At 35.8% G+C, this 24,133-nt stretch overlaps 1 protein-coding gene and 1 long non-coding RNA gene across 3 annotated transcripts in view; one reads left to right on the top strand and one right to left on the bottom strand.

The window, feature by feature from the left end:
- LOC101882685 (uncharacterized) overlaps positions 1-7,609 on the top strand; it is a 396,146-nt gene extending 388,537 nt beyond the window's left edge. Inside the window, exon 8 of the long non-coding RNA XR_012389663.1 lies at positions 7,598-7,609. This is a non-coding gene — a long non-coding RNA (uncharacterized lncRNA). The remainder of the gene's footprint in view (positions 1-7,597) is intronic.
- Positions 1,593-23,199, bottom strand: fhdc2 (FH2 domain containing 2). Of its 2 annotated transcripts, none has more exons than XM_073921718.1 (12): positions 21,923-23,199; positions 20,891-21,349; positions 19,869-19,930; positions 16,274-16,376; positions 11,259-11,344; positions 11,068-11,168; positions 10,779-10,849; positions 10,587-10,694; positions 10,353-10,423; positions 7,494-7,611; positions 7,254-7,418; positions 1,593-3,934 (listed from the first exon to the last, which is right to left on the bottom strand). In XM_073921718.1, exons 2-12 carry the CDS (start codon positions 21,233-21,235, stop codon positions 2,414-2,416), a joined length of 2,751 nt encoding a protein of 916 aa, XP_073777819.1. In that variant the 5' UTR covers positions 21,236-21,349; positions 21,923-23,199; the 3' UTR covers positions 1,593-2,413. The 2 variants fall into 2 exon arrangements, with proteins under 2 accessions (XP_073777819.1, XP_009306082.1); XM_009307807.4 differs by having other exon boundaries at positions 23,039-23,199.
- Positions 23,200-24,133: the final 934 nt, after the last annotated feature.

The raw sequence follows: 24,133 nt of genomic DNA, 5'->3' as shown, positions 1-24,133 counted from the left end.
CGACCACAGTTGTTCCCAAAAGTTTGATTATTGCGGTTGCCGGTGGATTTTAATTATTGAAAATCGCGACGACGCGGGGCCCCCTAATGGCGGGGCCCGTCCGCTACGCCACTGCTTCAGTCTCAATAAATTAATAATGGTTGACAAATGCAGTTGTCACAGCTGGTTTTACAGTTGTATTCGTAATGACTTGTGTTTGCTTATGTAAATGCTGCATCCACAATCACAGGTGTCGGTTTCAGCTTTGTGTTTTTGAGTTTACATTTTAAAAGGTCTATAAATGTCAGATGGGGAAATGGCCACTTAGTAAGTGAACTCCCCTTCAACATTGACACTCAGCACTATATAAGCCACCGTTCTTACTTAAGAGAGAGAGCGTGATATTCAATGGCAAATTTTACATGATGTGATAGCTATGCATGCTTTTATCTCTGTAATAAATCCTGAGATTAGTCCTCATTGTCCTTTTTGTACTGAAAGAAAAACAACATTCCATGCATTTATGAATTGTTATTGACTAAGACCTTTATTTGATGTTTTTAAAAATCTTTAAATGAGTTTTGTTTTCAACGCAGATGTTTATTTGTGGGTGTAAATATGTTAGGAGAAAAGCTTCTGAGTGACAATTGTTTAATTTGATTTTCGGTCGTGCAAAAATAGCAACTTATGTGAGTAGGAAAAATAAGACTGAAGTTATTTCTTGTCAAGATGTATTGATGTCTTTTATTAATCTTTTATTAATTAAAGCAAGAGTAATCCCAAACTATTCTTTTTTCAAAGCTATGAATGATTTATCATTCTTTAAATTTAAATGGTGCTGTAGAAATGTTTTATGCTCAAGAAGGAGATGTTGAGGAGATGTTATTTTTTGCGGTAATTGAGTATTTTATTATAATGTAAATGTAAGGAATTAGGGTTGAATCGTGTTTGTAAATGCTTTTTTCAGTCTGTGTCATATGTTTAATTGTAAGAACCTATTTTGAGTTTTTAAAAGTATTGTACAGTTTTTTTTGTATTGACTGTAATAAAATGAATTTTTCCAAAAAAATAAAAAATAAATTTAAATAGACACATCTTGTGATGCTTGTTTACAAATAAATGTTTTTTTTTATTATATGGATCCTTTTCAAAAGAAGATGATGATGTATTTAATAATCATCAGCTTCTTTAAATGTAAATATTACAAACTTTGAAGGATTTAAGAGTTTATAATGCTGTAGTTTTTATCTTAATCAAATTACAAAAAAACTAGCGAACATTTATTGGAGGCGTTTCTAATCTAGTGCTGATGAGTGTCATTAAATTTGACATCACTCTCTCTTCTTTTTTTCCATTTTCTGAAAGTTGTAAAAATAGTATTGGAGTTTTTCTTTTGTTATTTGAGCTAATTGAAATGCAAAAAAATGATTTGTGGTACTCTCCCATTCCCTGCACTCTGTTTACCCATTTAGGATGATTTCCACTGTTGAGAATCCTAAAAATGTATAATCAACCAGACTTCATTTGCTATTATTTAACGATTTGTAGGCTGTAGCCTGAAAATATTAGTGCCAGAAGCATCAGACTGAAAGACTGAAACAGTCTACCACAGATTTACAGGAGTAGGAACAGTAACAATTCATTCTTTATTTCAAAATCTCCTTATTTACAATATACAAATTTTACAAAGGAAAACTGTGATTTTGATTGTTAATTTAACATTTCATTTACATGTAAACACACAAAAGTTTTGCAGATTAACACAGAGACTGTTTCTGCCAGCATTAAATCTCTCTTTCATCTGTAAAGTGCATCAAAGTCAAAAGAACCCAACATACAAATAGACATTTCTCTCACAAACAACATTACTTCAACATGTTTGCTTTGGGATCTTGAAATATTACAGAGGATTTTCACTGACATCAGTATTTTGTACCTGCAACAGGGCAAACCAATTTGACCATTGATTTACGAGGTTTCATCCCCATCATTACTAATATATAGATTCTGATATTGCAAACAAAACATGAATTGAGAGAAAGTTCTGGCAGGAACTCTTCTAATGTGCACTGTAACCAGCACAGGGCACTTGAGTGTTCAGAGGTAGAGGTGTAGCGGAAGACAGTGCTGGATCAGACTCTCACAACAGAGTCCAAACTCAAAGTGACCCGAATCAGTGGAGAAAGTAGCGGTCATTCTGCTCAGATCTATTACAGTGGCCTGCAAAACCGTCCATCCTGGGCCGACCAGATGAATGGCTCCTTTATTTAGAGCTATTTTGCGAGGGGACAACAGTTTGAGCTGACCATTCACACAAACATCTTGACGTACACGAATGAAAGTCCACTCAATATATATTAACTTACTTCCTTATGCACCACGCTCCTTAATCCAAAGATTTGACCGCTACTCTAAATCGGAAATAAACCAGGAGTTATCTCCATGATGGTTGAGTGGTCGCTCTGGGAATTTTGAGGCCTGGGATTCTGGTGCCAGGGCTCTTGGCTTTGGCTGCACTAATGATGGCCGTGCGGATTGTCTTTGCAGTTGTAGCAGTGGTTGGACTATGTATGGTGTGGGAGGTTTGGGATTCAGAGTTGGGTGCCAACCGTTTGGGCACACGAAGCGGAGAGCCCCTCACGAATTGTTCGCGACCCTTGTCCTTGTCTTGGTTTAGCTTCTCAGCACTATTGCCTTTTTGCTTGCCCGTTTCAGCTTGGGTGTTTACCTTCTGCCGGTTAGGTTTAAGTTCATTTTGTCCACCAGCGAAGCGTGTCATTAGCGATGTGCGTATTGCCGTGGTGCGTACAGGCGAAGCTCGGGATATGTGGCTAGCTGATAAAGCATCAGAAGAAGTCGGTTCTGACTTTGTGCGTACTCTTGGAATTCCACTGCTGTTGGAAGGTCCTCCTCGGGGCACCAGAAGTCTTTTGGTGGGTCCTCGAGTGGGTGATTTTACCAGACGGGAATCATCCTTCGTATGCGGTGAGCTAGCGCCTTCTCGCTCCTCGGCTTCCCGCTCTTTTTTCCATTTGGAGCAGTGGTTGGTGGCAGGCCGTGTCACGGTTGGTGAAAGGCTCTCATAGGAGCGTAAGCCTTTTACAAGTGTGTGGCACTCCAGTGTCTCTCCAACCCGGTAAACATTTTCTCTTTCCGGGCTACTAGTCTCCTGCACAAGAGGTGGACTAGCTTCAGGAGGGGAGGACGCACTCTTCCATGTCTCTCTCTCCAGATTGGTGGCCTTTTTGGATTTTGTCTGTGGTGTTACTGCCTTTTGAGATAGACACTCTTTGCCATTCACACAATTGTTCTTCTCAGAATCCTCCGAGCCATCTGCTGCGATCTGCGTCAGCCTTTCAGAGGTGTGTTGAACCTGTTTCTCAACTTTCAAAACTTTGTTAGGGGATAGTCCTGTGAGCGGCAAGACATTCACTGCCCCCTGCTGATGTGATGCGATACTTGTTTTTCCTAAAGCAACAAAAGCGTTATCACTGGGGACAGTCCTTGTATTCAATCCAGAATGGCTTTTCATGGTGTTTGGTGGAGCCGTTGCATCTTGTTGAAGGCCACACATAGAATCTGTGATTAAACACAGAGCTTGTTTGACCATTTTCATCCCTTGTTCTTTGCCCTCAGACTTGGCCTCATTCTTTTGTAACGAATGTCTTTTAAGCTCCGAGTCTCTACTCGATCTTTCAAGATGAAGGTTCGAGTCTGGGTGTTGGCTGTCAGATTTCAGATTTCTCTCCTCGGAGCGCTGGAAGTACTGCGAGAGCCTACGCAAGCTGCGGCGGCTCCCCGTGTAACTTAAACTCCTCTGCAATGCATGCTCCAAGTCGTCAGAGTCGCGTTCTGCTTCCAGACCGGTGCAGAGAGCCAGAGAACGACGCTTCTCCACATTCTCACGCTCACGAGCCACACGACGCTGCTCTTGTAGCTCCCTTTCTGTGTTCTCCTAGAAACAAAAATGAAGTCGTATGTTTTAGAACAACTATAAGTTAGTTTCAATAAGCATTTTAGTAAATTGGTTTGAAGGAACCATTTCAAACCTAACATGCGGATGTGTGCTAGGGCTATTGGAGTTATCCTGGGGAGTTTGCAGTATGATGTGAGGTATTATCACCTTACTTTTTTATTACTACTTTAATCCAGATTTAAGTACTTATTTAAAAGCTCTGTTGTTGCACTACTACTATATTGTTGCTTTTAAAATGTTATTAATACATAATTGATGCAAATGTGCCCTATAAAACATACAATTCTATTGTTTTGTCAAAAAAAACAAGAGTATTTAAATATTTGTATCAAACAAGAGATACATTTAGCTTTAAATAAATTAACTTAGGCATGTTTTGTATGTATATATGTAATTGTAATTAACTTAGATAGGGAGTTCATTCCACCAATCTGCCCAGTTGGTGGAATGAACTCCCTAACTGCATCAGAACGACAGAGTCACTTGTTGTCTTTAAGAAACGACTAAAAACTCAACTATTTAGTCTCCACTTTCCTTCCTAATCTGCAATTGCCTCTCTAGTTATACCAATAACTGTACTCAAAAAAAAATAATAATAATAATACTTACATTACTAATGCTTTCCTTCTTAGACTTTACACACCTGAAACTTTCCTAAAGCACCTATTCATTGTTGCTCTTATAGTTGTGTAAATTGCTTCCTTGTCCTCATTTGTAAGTTGCTTTGGATAAAAGCGTCTGCTAAATGACTAAATGTAAATGTAAATGTTGTTTACACATTGATGAATGTCATTATAGTAGGTTTTATTTAATAATATATTTATATTTAATAATATATTTATATTTAATAATATAATATAATATAATATAATATAATATAATATAATATAATATAATATAATATAATATAATATAGCACTAGAATTTTAAAGCTAATTATATAATCAGTTCAGAATAAAGGAAATACTGTAAAGCAGGGGTCTCAAACTGCTGGCCCACAGGCCCACCGCCCGACAAAACATATATATTTTTAATCACTCTCATAGCTGCTCAGTTGCATACAGCCACTTGTCGTTTTGACCACCCACCTACTAGACATTTAAAATACTTTACTATATATTTGGGTTACTTTCGGTTTCTCTCAGCATGCTGTCGAGAGTAACGCACATTCATATTATTTCTGGAGCTGATTTAAATGTTGAAATAAATGTCAACAAATGCTCTATTTTAACTAAAGCTGTATTTTTGTGAATATTCAAATGTCATTTGATTATAATCAGTTTTATACCGCCTGTATTTTGTTGTAGAAACTCCTCTTAATGACTTACACGTTATGCTGGTGGTGTAAATATGATCATTTTGCTAATATTCGATTCAAATGGTCTCATTAATAGATCTTCCCAATAAGCATATTAAGATTTGTATAAAAATGTGCACTGGTAAACTTTTACAGCAGGCTGAATTGAACATGTTTAAGTAAATGTGAACATATACATACTTTTACCCTCTTTGTTGTAGTTTTACAAAAAAGAATGATTGAGAAGAACAATTGCCAGTAAAGTCAACAAAGTTACCCTAACTTTTTCTGCTGTCTTACACTATCTGTTAAACTTTAGGTTAAGCAACAATTGATTGGGAAATAATGATAATTATTTTTATGCCTTTTAGTAAATTGTAGTATTTTCATAGCAATTTAAACTACCCCTTTAATATTTACAACAAGAATCAAAAAGAAGGAGCTTTGATACTCTGGGGAAGAAGGTCTGAGTGCATCAACTTCATCAGGTTTCCACTTTTTCTTGTGCTTGAATGTTAAATGGCCCTCCTATGAATTGTCAGTCACTGATATGGCCCCCTGACTATTTTGATTTTGAGTCCCCTGCTGAAAAGGCTTTGCTGACAGCAAAATTGTTTTATATATAAAAAAACAACATTTAAAAGAATTTGATAGTGATATAGTGATAGTGAAACAAAATCTTTACTTTCAGTTAACGGTAACTGTCAATAAGAGAATTCCTAAGAGTTCACAACTTATATGCGAAGACTTCCAAAAAATGGGGTTTTACCAGGTGAAAACACACTCTTCTGTTCACAATCCAGAATATTGAAAAAAGTGTAAAGATGCACAAAACAGACATCCCAACATCAAACAGGCCTAAAGCCTCATTCACACTACGAGTGACTTGCAGCAGCAAAACGATAAGCAATGGCTTATTTTAACGGAGAGCGAGCGACTTCCGACAGCCTCCATCTACATGAGGGACATTGACCGTTGGTGACCAGATGGGCGACGTGACAAAGTTGAGAATCCTTCAACTTTATGCAAAGTAAGAGCGACTTTCTTGAGCGACAGCCAGTAGGAGCACCAGTAGAGTTAACGTGATGCTCCTTCAGTTCCCTGAGAGGCCGGTTGTATTCCTGCTGTTTATACCTACACAGACTTGCATATGAAGCAGGTCGCCACCCAGAGCGACAGGCAGCTACTAAGACGCTGCTAGTGTAAATGAGGCATAAAGCTCAAAACACTGCCTCCCAATGCATTTTTTTTAGGTAATGGACAGAATTGTGCGAGACAGTGAAATAAAACTGTCATAGTTGCTATAATACACTTGTTGTTTCTACAATATCGTGACTGCTCTAATGTGTGCACTTAAAATATTAGTAAAGACTAAAATCTACATTTGTCACACTTCAAAATTCTTGAATATTAACATGTGCAAGTACATAGTGCATATTAATCACATACTTTACTGTAGCTGGATATTGGTTAACATATTTGTTACCCTATAACTAGGGCCAGACTATTTTTGTGGAATGATTTTAGGAGTATCATAACTAAAAATGAATATATTAAATGTATGTTTACAATACAAATTCAATTAGATCCACTTATTTGGTAAACAAACCAAGTATCTTATATAATATCTCTGCTAGGAGAAAAAAAAAATTACTTTATAAACTATATTGTACATATATCATATGAACATTTTTATATTAATATTATTAGATCACAATAATATTTGTGAAATTAATTTAAAAACTGAATAAATATAAATTTACATACATTTACACAATAAATAGACTCGATGGGCTAAAATCTGCGGATTCCTGCGAGCGCAGATTGTTATCTATAACTTGGTTTAAGGTCAATATCTGTAAGAAGGTTTTACAAAATTTTACGCTATTTATACTGTAAGTTACATTTAACATCAGAATAACTGCTTGAATAAAAAAAGTGATTCTCATTTTTTATTTGTTGCAATGTAAAATGTTTAGTAAACATCACAAAGCCACTCACCTGTACAGCTCTTTGGAATCTGTGACAGAAACAGTGGAAGATATGACAGGCTTCCTCCAGTTTAAAGGTCTTGTCATCCTCACAGAAAAACTCCACAAGAGCTTCACTGCTCTGCTGTAAACTTTCCAGCTCATTCTGAGCTTCCTTCAGCCTAACCTCTGCATCCTAAACAAAGAAATGATCAACATGAATGCCAAACAGGCGCTTCAACATCTGAGAATGATCTGGACAGGTATGTACCTGGAGAAATGTTCTTGTCTGCTGCTCGATTTCAGCGTCTGCCTGAGCTCGGACTCTGAGATCAGCTACTCTGCTTTGTAGTCGAGAAAAATCTTCTACCACAGACTCTTCTGACAGCCTGACCAGAGACAGGGAGAGAGAGTGGGTTTACCGTTTACTGGCATATCAGCTTTAATGGATGTTTATAAATATAAAGTCTATGAATAACTTTAACAATTAAATAATCTTTAATACATTGGTTTTTAGTGATAAAACAAAATAATAAATAATACATGAACAAGATAATAATCTACAAGGATGTTATTGCAATACTGATATTTTGGAGCAACTTCTTTAAGTAAAGTCAATATAAAGTCTAGTATCTTGTATTCTTCCTGCTGTGGGCAGGAATTTAAATGGTTTGACACCCCGAGAAGAAAAACCCTAAATGATTTTAATGGCCGTTTTGTTATTAATAAATAAAATAACACAATAACCGGTATTTTGATGTAAAATACATCACATTGTACAGCTACAAGATTTCTTATTTTATCTTATTAAAGATGTATGTAGATCATGCAAAAACAAATATTTACTCCCCATTCTCAACCTCAAATGGTTCCTTTATGGCAGGGGTGCCCACACTTTTTCTTATGAAGGGCCCATTCTCACTCTTAAATTTGAACATGAGCCAAATTTTGGGCATCTCTGCTTTATAAGTTTTTTTTTTTCTGATGAAAACACAAAGGAAAATTAATTTTCAAGAAAGTTGGATACTGGTTACATTGACTTTCATAGCAGAACAAACAAATCCTATGGAAGTCAACGGTTACAGATTTTCAGCTTTCTTCAAAACTACTACTTTTGTGTACAACAGAACAGGTTTGGAACATGTAAAGGGTGAGAAAATGATGACAGTTTTCAGTTTTGTGTGAATTGTTCCCTAAATTTAAGGCTATTTTTGGTATTAAAATGTGAAAATGCAACAATGTGCTTTATTTAAATCAAAATAGTTTCACATTAATTTTCTATATTAAATAACTAAATTTATTTGCTTATTTATTTATTTATTTATTTATTTATTTATTTATTTATTTATTTATTTATTTATTTATTTATTTATGCCAAATCAGCTCCATTGGCTATGTTCATGACAACCTTGATAATACATATTCTATAACAGGGTCTCTGCAGATATCATAATGTCAAATTTAAGACCTTTTAAGACCTTTTTAAGACCATTAAGTATTAAATTTAAGACCTATATCACAATGTCAAAAACACGCGAGAGAAAATGTAAAAGCACAAAATTAGGGGTAAAATAAAGTTATTTAAATTGAACAGTAGTAAAGTCAGGTTAAATGCACCATTGAACTACAGAAAAAACAAACATCTTAATGCAGATTTATACTTTCACCTGGCACCGCATCGCACAACTCACGAAACGGATTAAGGCTTTTATACTTGACACGTCAAATAAATCCCACTATCAATCCCATTTTATCACTAAAATAAAGTTAACTAGTCTCTGCTGTACAGTGTTTTGTGAAGTTCAGTAAAGTACTTCAATTACTCTGTTGTGGTAATACTATAGTTGCGGTGGTAACACAACAAGTGTATTAAAAACAAACTACCCAGTGCTTTATTTTTATTTTTTTACAATATAGGGAATATTTTTCTACAACTCAACACACTTTACTACAGTAAAACTACACTGTATTTCATTTTATCAGTTTACTATTCTTAATACTACAGTATGCTGAAGCATCGCTGGAAAAGCCCGAAAGGAGTCCGATGGAGCGAGAGCAGATCAGTCGCATGTGAGCAGCCAGTGTTTTGAGAGGTCGCAAGCAGTTTTGTCCATGAACAAAGGAAACCGGCTCTCTCGTATTACAGCGCTCCCAACTTATAAAACTGCGCTTGCGACATTTGTCAGTGAAATAACGGCATACTCTGCCAGCCAAAATCATGTCGCGCGCACTCAAAGCAAACTTCCGCAAACACAGCGACCGCATTCGCCGCGCACACTGAGTTTAATATCAGACAGTTGATTGGCTATTGCAAGTTGACTTTTTTGTAGTTGTAATACCGCAAATTACAATTGGACTAGTGAAATAAAGAACTACAACACCCCAAAAACCAAGCAACAACAAAAAGAATATAAGTGAGCATTAGATGTAGCGTTACATGGACATCGCAAAAATAAGACCTGTACAAAAATATTTAAGACCTAGAACAGCAAATTTAAGACTTTTTAAAGCCATAAATTTAGATTTTTTAATTTAAGACTTTTTAATACTTTAAGACCCCGCGGGGACCCTGTATAAATAATTGACAAACAGCAGTTTCTTGATAAACTAGTGCTGTTAAACCATAAATCACATCCAAAAAGATATTAAAATTTACGTTAAGTTGTGTACCGCGTTTAATTTCTTGTATATAAATATATGCATGACTATACTGTATAAAATGTTTGTTTATATTTATATATAATATATTATAATATAATATAATATAATATAATATAATATAATATAATATAATATAATATAATATAATATAATATAATATAATATATGAGCAATATCACATCAGTATGTATAAAAATAAATGTACTTGTTTCTTTTGTATATTTTTTATTTTATGTACAATATCTGTATGTATTTACAGTTATATACACAAATAAAAAGTGCAGACATGTATTATGTAAATAAACTTTTATCTTGGATGTGTTTAATTGCAGTTAATCTTTTGACAGCATTAAAACAAACATTATACAATAGAATTAAAAATATGACAACAACACAAATAAAAGGTCACATTAGATGTAAACTTAAATAAAATATATAAAAATAATAATAAAAACATAAAAATTCTGACCTTGAAGCTGGACTGACATGACTTAAGCGACTGGAAAACATCAGCAAATCTTTATCCTTCTTCACAACTTCCTATAGTGTGAAAAACAAAATCCCATTGTATTAAAAACTACAAAACTCATCTAGAAACCTCAAGATTCCATTCCTAAAGATGACCACAGCTGTTACATTTACTATATGTCCTACAAACAAACCTGCTGTCCATCATTTTAAGTGAAGTTCCTGAAGCACTTACCATGGCAACAAAATGGAGGAGGTTCATGCCTGGTTTGTTGGCTTTGGTGTCGGCCAGTTTGAGTAAAGAAGAAATTCGGAATCCAGCAGCATTTCCAGCGTAACCACCCTGCGAGCACAAAACGTTAGTATTATTTTTTAAAATCCAAAACAGATAAACACGATAGATGTGTCGTTCAGATAAAGCACTTACAGCGTTCATGTAGTTTCCTGCTTTGAGCACCAGTCTCAGGATGTAGTGGAGCTCAGGGCAGCTCAGCAGCTCTGCACAAACAACACACGAGCATCAAGTACAAAGCAAATCAATGAGACTCTCCATCAGCTTCCAATTACACTATTAAATATCAGAGCAAGCCTCCATAAAAAAGGTCTGTGATATGCTGTGGCTCACATGTGAGCTTGATTTAGGGGGTGAGCTACAGCTTTCAGGGCTGTACAGGTCCAAACAAATCCAGGAGAGAGGAAGTTCAATGACTATTTACCTCGAGCTGCCTCCCGCAGACATCTGGCCGCCACACAGAGAGAGGTTACAGCTGGGTCAAACTCCTGCTGGAGAATCATGACGTCCAGGCGCATGCGAAAGCTGCACATGATGATGATGAGAGGAAGAGACGATTAATCAGAGGTCAATGAAAGACAGAAAGAGTAAGAGTATTTAGTCATGAGCTCTTACCTGGGTATCTCCACCAGCAAGAGAATGAAGAGATCTGGCTCTGCTAGTAAACTACGGTCACCATTGAACTTTTTGACTCTGGCCTCCTGAGCAGAAGAAAATACAAACACAAAGTTTAAATATCTGATGTTTAAAGTTGCATGTTACATACTATATAGAATGCACTTTATTTTACATGAAACAACATCCAATTAAAATTTTAGGAAAGTTTTTCTGTCTGGAAAGAATATTGTTAAATGCAATTAACTTTTTTTAGTGTAAAGTATATTGATTACTACTAGGGATGCTCCGATCAGGATTTTTGCAGCCGTAATTGAGTACTGATTCCTTATCATGGTGATCGGCCGATACAGAGTATTGATTCTAATGCTTTAAGCTTTATAATGCATTAAGCACATTTTTCCTCTAAGTATGAACTTTAAGAGTAGATCTCACCTTACTTAAGAAAATAAATTAAGGATGCTGCATATAATACCTTAAACACATCTAGTATAACCATTTATGTGTAAACATGTCATAGCCAAAAGCAGCTTTAGACTGTATAAACATGGAGCCAGATCAGTCTCAAAAATAATGCATTTACAAAATAAAATTCATACAAGCATAGCACAATTCACATTTACAAACTGCAATTTGTACATCTGTTAACAATTCGTGAATTCACCAGTAAAAATCATAAATATTTCCAGAAAATAAATAAAATTTATGTATTTATGAACAGTTTTGAATTTACGAATTGTATTTGCACATTTATGAATCGTGTTTTGAATTTACGAATTGGATTTGTGTATTTTTATAATCTTTTCTTAATTTTTTGAATTCGATTTGTGCATTTTTGAATCATGTTTTGATTTTTTTATTGGATTTGTGTATTTTTCATTTATGTTTTGAATTTGCATATTTTTTTATATTTACAAATTTTACTTGTGTATTTTTTTAAATCTTTTTTAAATTAATGAATTAAATTTGTGCATCGTGTTTTGAACTTTCAAATTGCATTTTGTAAATGGGAATTGTGTTGTGGATGTATAATTTTTATTTTGTAAATGTATTATTTTTAGATTGATCTGGCTCCATATATAAACAGTCAATAGACTGTATGAACAGGTCGCACTGCATCTGTATACATTTTAGCTGCTGTGACGCGAGCGCAACGATCGCTCACGATCCCACACATCATTTAACTCCTCACGTGGCATAATTGCTGTAGGCCATGTATAATATTTGGCAGCGCATATGCATTTTCCTCTGCTTGTAAACTCCTAAACAAACACCTGTGATCGGTTCATGCGATTGCCAGATTGGCGAGTAACGATCAAGTCATGAAATGTGATTATCGGCTGATACCAACTTTCGACCGATTGATCGGAGCATTCCTAATAACTACAGTGCAATGCATACTTTGCATGTCTGCTGCATGTGCCGAGATTGTGTCAGTGATTTTATGGATATAAAAATTAACATATGCCAAATATGTATTGTTTAATGCAGAAATTGCAATGCGATTATGGTAGCATGACAGTATGAAGTACATTCCTACAAATAGAAAACATTTCTTATATTTGATACTACATTTCGTGTACTTGCATGTTAAAAGCATTTAGCCGAAACACACACTCTTTGAACATAAACACTTCTATCCATCTATCATCTATCCATCCATCCACAAAAGTAGCTTACTTTCATTAAGAAAAATTATAGCCTCATCTTATACATTTGTAGTCGTAATCATAAAATAATGTTATGGTTTCTATGGCACATGGAAAAACAATAATATATTTTACACAAACTTTCACACTTGACCAAGAAACAAAATATAATAAGCTATTATTACATTACTCATTTCATATAACAAATGAATTTACTAAAAGGACAAAACTTGTTATTAATATCCTACATTTCTGCCAATAGATTAAATGATTACTATAGTAAAACCATTGTAGTAGTTGTGATGTGTAAAAAAAAAAAATCTAATACCCTTAGAGTTGTTGTGAAATGTTTCACATGTTAGTTTAAATTGTGTAACAGATGTTTCTTACTGGATTTCACAGTGCTGTTTAGTTGTCAAGTAAATTACTGGGTCAAGTGAAACACATTCTCTCTAGCTCAATCAGTGCTGTCTTTTCTTTTAAACCAAGCTGATAAATGGGCTGTGGGGTATGCAGAATAGTAGCGCTATTCTGTTCAGCTTTAGGAGTGTTCAGTGATATTTAATGGTTAGTGGCCCCAGCATGACCTTTAGGAAAAGTTGAATCTCACTAGCAGCAAAATGTAACATCTACTAGTAACAGTCTAGCAATCTTACTCTGATTGTAAATTCATAACAAAACGATAGTACACAATGCACTCTGAGTGATGCTATAGCAGGCATTATTACACAGCTCTCTGGAATACTTGATTTTGATTGGTCAAACATGACATTTCAAGGTATGTTGTTCCCAGATAATGATCTCTGAAAGTGATAACACAAGCTAATGCTGATACTACAAATAGTCTTGACCATTGATGCAGAGTGAATACACTCATATTCTTATTTCTATGCTTATCTGTCATGTCGCTATTCTTTATATGGCACCATTTTGTGACTAAGTTAGTGTAGGCTACATTTCGCCATTTTGTTTTGTTAGCTTTGTTTGATTAATGAGGTAACAATTTAGTGCAGCTCAGATGTTGTGTGTCTAATTGTTTAGTTTTGTAGCAAATAAAGTCCAGTCTGGGACTTATTAAAAACAGAATGTGGACCAATAAGAAGAAAACTGTATATCTTTGTGCTCTAAGTTGCACTTAAAAAAAAACAAAATATTAAAGCATTGAATGCTGTGTCTTGCATTTTAGACATATAGTGTGTGATTGGCCCCTTAAGCTCTGATCAGATCGCATGACTTTTATTGCCGGTTACGAAAGTCATAGTGACTTAGTTTGATTTAGAGTTAGATTTTGCGATTTTGTCTTGATAAAATCTTGACTTGTCGTCGGTAACAAATGTGCCAGACTACACGTTCCTTCACGATCAGTCATCCTGTGATGTTTATGACGAGGGTTATTTCACATAACAAGTTCTGCTATAACAATATTCCTTATCTTATTTAATTCAATAATTTGAATCTTATGTCAATCTGAATAAATACTCATGTTTGCTAAGTACTAGGCAATACTATTTAAGAGCAGAAGTTATGACATTGATAAGGTTAAACTTATATTTCCTTTTTAATAATAAGATATTTTCTTTTAAATCTAAATGTATATTTTCCAGCACTGGGTTGCTTATTAAGCACTCCCTTGCCTGAACTTGCCACGAGTTAGACAGAAAACGAAAGCACATTAGCACCAAGGAAGAATCAGATGCTCAAGACATAATCTTTAAAATAATGATAAAAAATTAGCAAATATATGACAGAGGTTTGTGATACAACAATTACAGAGAAGCGTTAATTAATTCCTTATTGTCCAGGGAGTGAAACAAATCATCCACTTGCACAGTTGAGTAGTGGACGGCTCAAACTAAAATATAACTAGTATATTTTTCTTGGAAAAAATGTATTTTAAATTATTGGAAATATTTTTCTTATCTTATATTAAAATTAATTTCGTTATAATTCGGTATTTTGGGATAATTTTTATCCTAATCTTAATGTATTTTTTGTTGGTTAGTTATCCAATATAGAGGTTCCTAAACTTTTCAGCCAGTCAATTTTAATTTGTTTAATCAAGTAGTTTGAATAAGCAAGACAGGCTTTTACAATGTATTAGCAGCACTAAACATGTTTCCAGAGAATAATAATGAGTGGAGATGTCTGCATTATTGTGCCAGTCTGTCAAAAAAAATTGCTTTAAAACACTTATCTTATTCACCCGAGACTCACCCATAGGTAAACATGCAGCTAATTTGATTACCTGACTCACTGATTAACGGCAACACCCGCAGATAAAGGAAAATTCTGCTGAAATAGTGACAAAATCATGTATTCTGACCAGGGCATTAGGCACCATCTACACTAGTGTGTTGATTTTAAAATGTACAAGTCAAGTTATGGTAACGCCTCGTGCACACTCCTCCACCATCTTTAACCTGCGAAAAACACTGAAAGCTCAGTTTTCATTTGAACATGCCATTCTATTTTAGTGTGGATGGATCAAATGCAGACCCTTGAATACAAATTTGTCAAGCCTTTTTCATATGACCATGACCATTAACCAACTGGTACACTATGAGAATGAGTGCCAGCAAAATATTCATATGCCCAGTGAGAGGTCATCAAGGTATCATGCATTTTAGGTTGCAAAGTTTGGACACAGAGATTATTTTTTCTAAAATAAAAATGAACGAGGAGTGTTTTCATTCTAAAACAATGTTTTAAAACAAAAATACACTAGTGTAAAGTTTTAAACTACTGTTTATAAGCCTGTTGGGCTTTATTCTACAATAACAACCACCTAGCTGTACATTATCTCATATGTATTCATATGTACTCATGGTGATGTTGTTTTCCAGAAGATAAAAAAAAAATATGAAAGATACACACACCTTGAGTGTTGCTTAGATTTTGTAAATAATTTCTTAATAACACAAGAAGCAGCCCCAGTTCATTCAAGTTTTTACTTGCAAACATCTGACCTCAATGGACTGAAAACAAGAAATGAACTGGAAATGGTTTCCACATGAAAGGCAAAAGCTTCAGAGGAAAACTCACCAACATAACCCTAGACCAATGGATGTTTGTAGGCCGTTTGTTTTGGAAAAATTCTTTTTTTATTGTGCTTTACTTATATTTTTCCTTCAGTGTCCAAAATTTTAAGATTATTTCTAAGGCAAGTAACTTTAAGACTGAAATCTCTTCATCACTGTGGCAAACGTATTTCATTTCTAATAATCAGAAACTGAAACAGGAGACCATATGGGGTAAAAAAAAAAAGATCAAACAAGCACCATCACATCTAACTCTTTCAAATATAAAACAGACTGAAGTGTGGAAGGATAGACGTGTACGTTTCTGTGAAGTGTAGCCACACGATACCTCTTCATTATCAGGCAGCAGCTTGCAAAGTTCTGCCAGTTTCTCAGCTCCATAACGCTCTGCAGCTCCCCGTCTCACATCCTCTACCATTTCAATAGCAGCACTGAGAAGTGGAAGAAAAGGAAACAATGAAAAATATGACATCACTTTGAAGCATTTTTTTCCAAGTAGTCTGTATTACAAACCTTAGTATCAGTTATAATAGAGTTTGAGTTAAGGGGATGCACTTTTTACTTTGAATCCTCAGATAACACTGCAGTCACGTGGTCTCATGTATGCACTTTAAAGTTTCAGGGCCTACTATGCTATCCGAACAGTGCCCAGGCCCGTTTCCCGGATCGTTTGATAAGTGTGAGTGCTCTGAATCGGGCTTAGGCACAGTTCACTTGGCCAGCCCTGGCACGGTTAGAAGAGGTGGGCCACAGCGCGGTTCACTTGGGCTTTGGCGCCGTACGCTTGTGTGTAAAACGCGCCTCAGCCCGAAACTGAAAGAGAGACGTGACTTTTAAGGGTCTGTTTCATATGGATTTATTAATCATTCTTACTGTTCAATGAATGCAAACTGTCGGAGTTTATTATAGATGCAAACCCCTCACTGCACGACAGCTGCACCTTCAGCAAACCTCATAATTCCTGCAGCACGTGGACTTAATGATTGTTTAAGAGCGTCAAAAGTGGCTGATCTGTTGGACAAAATATTTGATCGTGTGTCACCGCATCCCAAACGACTTAAACGATATAACTAAAGAAATCACCACTGTGCTGAGCGAGAGTTCTTACTGAACAGCGCAGCATCGATGACGTAAGCGTACCCAGGCCCGAAAGTAATGCAAGTGTGGGCCGTCAGGGGGGACGGGAGTGGGGACAAGCGTGCTTTAGCCCAGTTCAAGGCAACGGTCTATAGTGCGAGTACGCCATCAATGTTAAACAGTAGCAAAGTCCCTTAAAGGCAAGTCATTTCACTCAGCGGCCATCTTTGAAACATCTCTCAGGCTGAACAGGGAAGCATCAAATTCTACAAACTATTTGCCAAGCTTACGATAACATTACATATTTGAAATCACCAATAGAATTAATCAACAGCTGTCTCACAAGTCTCATTTCTAAACGTTCTAATCAAACAAAATCTGCATTTTTTCAGGTTGCCCAAGCTAATGCACATACAAACTCGAAAGGAACAAGATCACGACACCAACCTCATTTATGGCCGTTTTACACATTATCATATTCTAGATAATGATGGTCTCATAGCGATAGTCTTCTGTAGTAATTCACAACTTGATGTTGTTATCAAATCTCCTCCAGAAATTACAGAGACTCTTCATTTGCTGTCATGGAATGTGCGTTTAACAGGACAAACTGTACCTCGCGTTTGTTACATACAGGTTAAAAAACGTTTTGTTTCAAGGGCATTTGATTCATTTAAAAGTACAGATTTCAAGCTTTATGTGGATATATTTTTTATGTCTGTGAAGCAAGTAGTCACTGAGATATGCAGGTTTTTTGACCACAAAAAAACCTGTCATAAATACCCTGAAGAGAAATGTCAGTCTACAGCGATTGATGATTGGCTCCTGTGCTAGTAGGCAGGGCTTCATTTACCACATTGACCATTACACCTTTCACCATTCAGAACTATTTGAGTGACATGTCTTTATTTATTCTATAGCCTTTGATATTAGTTTATACACATACAGAAATTTTTGTTTATGGTTTTATAAATACTGTGAATTCAGACACACATGACTTTGCTATGTATTTTTTTTTTAGATTTCAGCAATTTTAGCATGTAAGCCTAACATTAACATTTATATTGCCTAAATTATCATTATACTTCTAAAATATTCTGCATTTTAAAATAGTTAAACTCATCTAATTATTATTAATTTAAAGTTTTGGCAAACTGATAAACAGCACAATCTCTGCAGTAAACGACTCCTCTCGACCCAAATAACGTCATAGTTGCTTGTCAATCCAGTTTTACTTGGTTTTTTTAGCCATAATGACGGACACAAGCCCACAGCTGTTTCCCCTGCTCGTATCAAAAGAGATTTACAAGACCACACTGGTGTAGGCTTTTTTATTTTTATGACCTGTAATTGTTCATTGCGGAGTGTATTGAAGGCTCTCACAGTATTCTTGCAGAGTTAAAAATAAAATAATGAAAAGGTAAAGGGTCTAAGGAACAAAGATCTGCTTTGGCCATGGAGGTGTACACCTACACTTCAAAAGTGGGTGCTATTGTGAAGTCAAACAGTCAGGGAAATGGTTTTTCTGTGTGAGCACTTCGTAATTCCTTCACATGTTCTGACAGATATCAGCTTCATGGAAGAGCTTTTAATACAAGCGGGCCCTGCTGCACCCATATATTTACTCAAAGCAAGTGCTGACATGAAATCTCAAAGCTTTTTTTATAAAACAAAGGCCACTGCATTGAAAGGGATGTATAATGATTAATAGCTTATGATTTCCTGTCTGCTGTGCTTTCAGAAAAGGATAGCTTTTCATTTGAAACACCTGAATCAGAATCTCAGACTTGGAAAAGAAGTTCTTGCATAGATCAGGTTCCATTTCTCATTAAGGTTCATTTGGGCTCAAAGCAGGTGTGACCTTTGCCCATCTTCACTGATCGTCAAACCCAGCTGTTCTGACTGGACGGCATCTTCTCAACACTTGTCATCTGCCCCCAGGGGCCCTGTTCATTCACACATCTATCCTCCATCTGAGGGCAATCAGTAGCTCAAAAATAAACACATTATGAAGCTACTGACCATCTAAAGTGTTAATATGCTCCATCTAAGACACCTTCATGTCCTGTTTGAAACAAATGGGACTAAATAACAGCCCTTGTTTTAGAGCAGCCATTACAGAGGGTGCAAATATAAAACTAATCTATATGTGATACAACAAACTCCCTTTGAAAACAAATCCATTCACTTGCAACGCCTCCAGGCAGTTCATCCAGTCCAAGTGAATAGGGGAATCCTGAAATCTCAAAAACCGCTTGTTGAACTCATTTCAAATCAGCGCCCAGTCCCATTTTTTGTTGCGCTTAAACACAAATTATGTTTAAAACTTGTCATTTCCATTTTGCTCCAACTACTACACATGCACAATGTTTGGCATGAAACAAATCTCCTTTACGACTGTTTCAATGGTAACCCGAGGACAGTTAAAACACAGGAAGAACAGAACCTTCAGCAAAGACTTGTGGTCAACACTAAAAGCACATGATATGTAATAGTATGCGTTTTGAAATCCTTTCTATTGTCGAAACTCAACACAAGCACATAGTAGTTACCAAACGACATGTGAATCTGTACAGATCTCCCCCAAAGAACTGCTAGACTATAAAGCTTAACAGCTGGATAATTTGACTTTATTCTGGCAGCCATTTTCCAATTCGTAGTAATGAGATTTAACTGTCTTTGTATATCTAAAGTCTTTGAATATAATAAATATGGTATATAATAAATGGACGCAACATATTCAGCAATTATTTTTGCTAATGAAGATAAGTGACCACGCACGAATAAAATGAAATGGCCTGTCTAATAAAACAATCATACGCGATTCACTTAAAATAAAAGCTTACATTTTCAACTGCCGTAGAAATATTCCGACATTCATACTGCGTTTCGAGTCAAGCAGCGTAACCTGCAAACACAAAAAAAAATTATGAGCTCACAAACCCAAACTACTGGCAAAAGTGACAGCTTAAATGGAAAAATAAAGAAGCTAAATAAAGCAATCTTAAATAAAAATAATTGATTAGGATGCAGTTAATCCTTTAAAAAAGCAATAAAATAAAGTATAAACGATTTCCAAATATATTTATTTAGCCAACCACTGCTATTAAATATTAATATTGTGCCTCTGTAAGGAGTTCCTAAAAAAAAAAAAAAGTAATTTCTGTTATTAATGGCTTCCCCCTCCTGTTGTTCCAATCCCTTGAAATGTTCCTTCATCTATGTAACAAATTATAAAGATATTTTAGGTGAAATCTGAGAGCTCCCTTATTCCTGATATACAGCAGTGGTCCAGAGACTTTCAAAGGTCAAAAAAGGAACCAAAAATTGTCAAAATATTCCATGGGACTTCAATGGTTCACCTGTAATCATATGAAGCGCCAAAAACACTTTTGTGCACTAAAAAAACTCTAAAAGATTAGGGGGCGCATTTACTACAGGCAATACGATGCTTGCATGCAATGTTTTTTAGTTCCTTTTCAAGACTTTGAACATCTCAGAACCATTGCTGTCTATGAAGGAAGCGGGAGCTCTTGGATTTCACCTAAAATATCCTAATTTGTGTTCTGAAGACAAAGGTCTCAGGGGACTGAAACTACATAACAGAATTTTCATTTTTGGGGTAAACTAGCTAAAATATAAGTTAAAGTTCAAAAAGTTTTTATCAAAAAGTTTTTATAAGGTTTTAACTTTTATAAACATCTGTTTTCTATTCAATTGTTGCACTCATTGTTGTCCATTTTAACACAAAGACTGAAAATGATCTGAACCAGAATAATCAAACAGAGCTTGGGAAATGGTTTATGTTAAAATATGTAGTTTGTATATCGCAAGCATCTTCCATAGGTATTGAGAAATGTGTGCTTACTTTGTCCATACTAATCTCTTGTGGAGATCTGCACCGCAACAAACTACGCCGAAAGCCATTGGCCCGCTCTGGCTTTTTACCCTCTTTTTGCCCAAAAAGTTCATCTAGAGAGTTCAAGTCAATGGTGAGTTCACTGTCCTCATCCAGTGAGCCACTCCACACATTATTACGGCCCTCTATGCGTTCTTTAGGGATCCGCTCCCAGTTGAGATTTCGAAGACGGTGTTTACGGCCAGAGTCAACGCGGGTCAGACCACTGGCTGAAGCAGGAGGGGGCAGTGGAGGAGGAGGAGGTGGCGGTGGAGGAGGGGGAATCGGGGGTGACGGAATGGAGATGGTGGCCATGAATCTCACTTCCTGTTTCTGGGTGTCAAGGTATCTTCCATGAAATGTTGAAGATGATAATCCACAGGTGAAAAAAGACAATGTCCACTCTGCTAGTTCCTCATGAATTTTTACCTAGGGTTGAACACAAGAGCGTTAGACTGAAACAATAATTTAAGCATCATTACTTTGCTCTTCCATGTCCTTCTCAAATCATTGTAATATTAGGTGTTTAGGAAACATTTCTTAATATCAATAAAGTTGAAAAGAGTTTGCTCTCCAATATCCTCTGATGACTGAAAAGAAAGTTCATTTCACGAAAAAAAGACTAAACAAGAATGCGTATCCTAAAAATTACTTGGAAAAACTACCCTGAAATCTTCTTGTATTGAAGCAAAACCAAATCCAAGCCAAGACCTAACCCAAACCAACCTGATCACAATGCCAAAAGGATGCAATCAGAGACTGGGTGTTATTACCCTGGTTACACAAATCAGTGTCATCATCACAGATCAGTGTTAATAAGATGACATCATGCACACAAGCATGAATCAACATAGAGTGAGGTTCTTTACAGCCACAAGGCAACCCTACTATGGGGTCAGGCACCTGGCAGCACTTCAATTAACATAATTCAATCAATTAACATAAGGGTGTCTGTAATGTGTATGTGAGCTGTACTGTGCTGAAGGCAGTAAAGCATTTAACCTGAGGTTACACTTTCATATTGGTCCAGGGTGTTGAGATTTCCCAGCACGTGAGAGTGCTCAAGCACTGCATTTTCTTCCTCCTCCAAGAAACTCCTGCCACATGTGTTGTGCTCAGAGCATCTACACACACACACACACTACGTGATGTTCCTCCTGCAGTCCAGTTAATTAATGCGAATGAGGCCACAGGACAATGACAGAAAAAAAAGGGGAAAGCGAAGCTGACACAGTTTCTGAATTACTGGCAGAGCAAACAAGAGGTTGTGCTGCCAAAAACATGAGCACGCTGCAACTGGAAACCATGTGTTTGTGTTTTTATTTTTTTCCTCCCACATTTAAGACTGCAAGTAATCAAAGTTCAAACAGATGAAAGAATGTGATTGAAAGGATCTAAGAACTAAAACTGTTTATCAAACAAAACTATTTTAGATTTAACCTTCATGGTTTCCATCTATGCTCACATTTTTATACTTTCAACAAACTTCTTGAGGTACATTCTGAGGTGTTTTAAACCGAATGTAAGAGGCCTTTTCACATTAATGAAGCAAATGTGAAATTCTTCTGTGGATTCTATGGAAAGCGTACAGTTTGAACAGGCACCCTTTTAATTCTCTTCAAAACCACCTGAGTGCGCTCTATCAACCTTCATTACACATAACATTTAGGGGAAAAATAATAAATTATCAGAACGGAAAGTCCAAATAATGGCTCAAAGTCATAGCTTATGTCATACCTTCTACAAAGGCAGATCGGTTGTATTTACATTTCTTAAAGCGTAACTTAATGAAATGTAGTAAAGTTGTCACTGAAGTTAAGCTGCGTCTTCGATGTATAAGAACATTTGTTTGCTTTTAGGAAAAGTCAAGGAAATTAACGTATTTAATCTCCAGTACATACAAGAAGAATAAAAGTTTTATTTCGCAAACGTGAAGAAAGTGTAACGTGTGTTTACCTTATATTCCTGTTTAATCTAAATGACAAAGAGCGTGTACAACAGAGGAAAAAAGTAAAATGCTCATTTCAAGACTTCACTTTAAATAACTAATTTGAAAAGAAGCTCAGACTGGTGTACAGTGCAACAGAAAGAGGCGAGGATAAATAAAACAGTACTTACGTTTTTCTTCGTATGCGCATGTAATCCAATTGAACAAAATAAAAGAGCTATAAAATATTTCCTGACCACTGTGAGAAATTCTCACGCGTGTCTATGAGTATAAAACAAACGGCAAACACTCACTGGACGACTGGGCGTCCCGTTAATGCTCTCTGTACACTGAAGGAAAACTCTCCATTGCAAACTTTCTGTGCGCTCTCTAGGCACGCGCATGCGCAGCAGATGATGCACCTATTGGGCTTCCCCGACAGGGTTTTACCAATCCTATCTCTGGCAAAGATTGTCTCATGAATATTACTTTACGCACTTTGTAAAGTTCCTAACCGATTTAGTGGAAATGCACATTGCTTAGCTAGAGGATGGTTTTAGTTTTTTTTTATATTAGTAATAGGCTGCACTACTATAAATAGCCTACTCATCAAATGATGATACTGGATCAAGGGCGTAGATTTGCTTTTGATTTTGGGGGGACCTAATTTGACACCGAGCTAATTTAAATGTAACGTCACATTTAAAAGTTAAAGGAATGTCTGACAAAAAGGTGTTTTATCAAAGACTTCCGTTTACTGAGGGCTTATTTGTGCATAATCGCTTACCACCGCGTCTGAAGATATTGACATTTAAGCACTTTAAGCTAAAAGATTACTTTATATGTCCGTGTTCTTTTCTTTCTCTGAGCATGCAAACAGAACAGCACATGTTATATTTTGCACTTTAAAAAAACTTGAATAAATTAATTAATCCAATATAATTAGTAGCAAAACAGCATTAAATAAATCATGTCTTATGGTGCAAAAGTAAATTTACATGATTTTACTTTGACAAGGATTGAATGCAGACTTCTGGAAAGGGGGAGGCATATGACACAATAACCATTTTATCTAGATTGATTTTTTAGTATCGTCGTGGAGGCCAAAATAGAAACATTTTTTTATTAATTGCACATCCATGGTTATTATTATTGTAGACTTGCAGTGAACTTGATTTCAATTTTGAATGACACTTTTCTTTGAAAAGTAGCTGCTTATCCATGTCTAACCTGAATCTTGCACAGTAATGCTGACTTGAAAATTTCATTCATTCATTCATTTTCTT

Source organism: Danio rerio, chromosome 14 (assembly GCF_049306965.1).
Source record: "Danio rerio strain Tuebingen ecotype United States chromosome 14, GRCz12tu, whole genome shotgun sequence".
Lineage (NCBI taxonomy): Eukaryota > Metazoa > Chordata > Actinopteri > Cypriniformes > Danionidae > Danio > Danio rerio.
The sequence above is the reverse complement of the archived record's forward strand: the minus strand, read 5'-3'. Positions and strand labels throughout refer to the sequence as shown.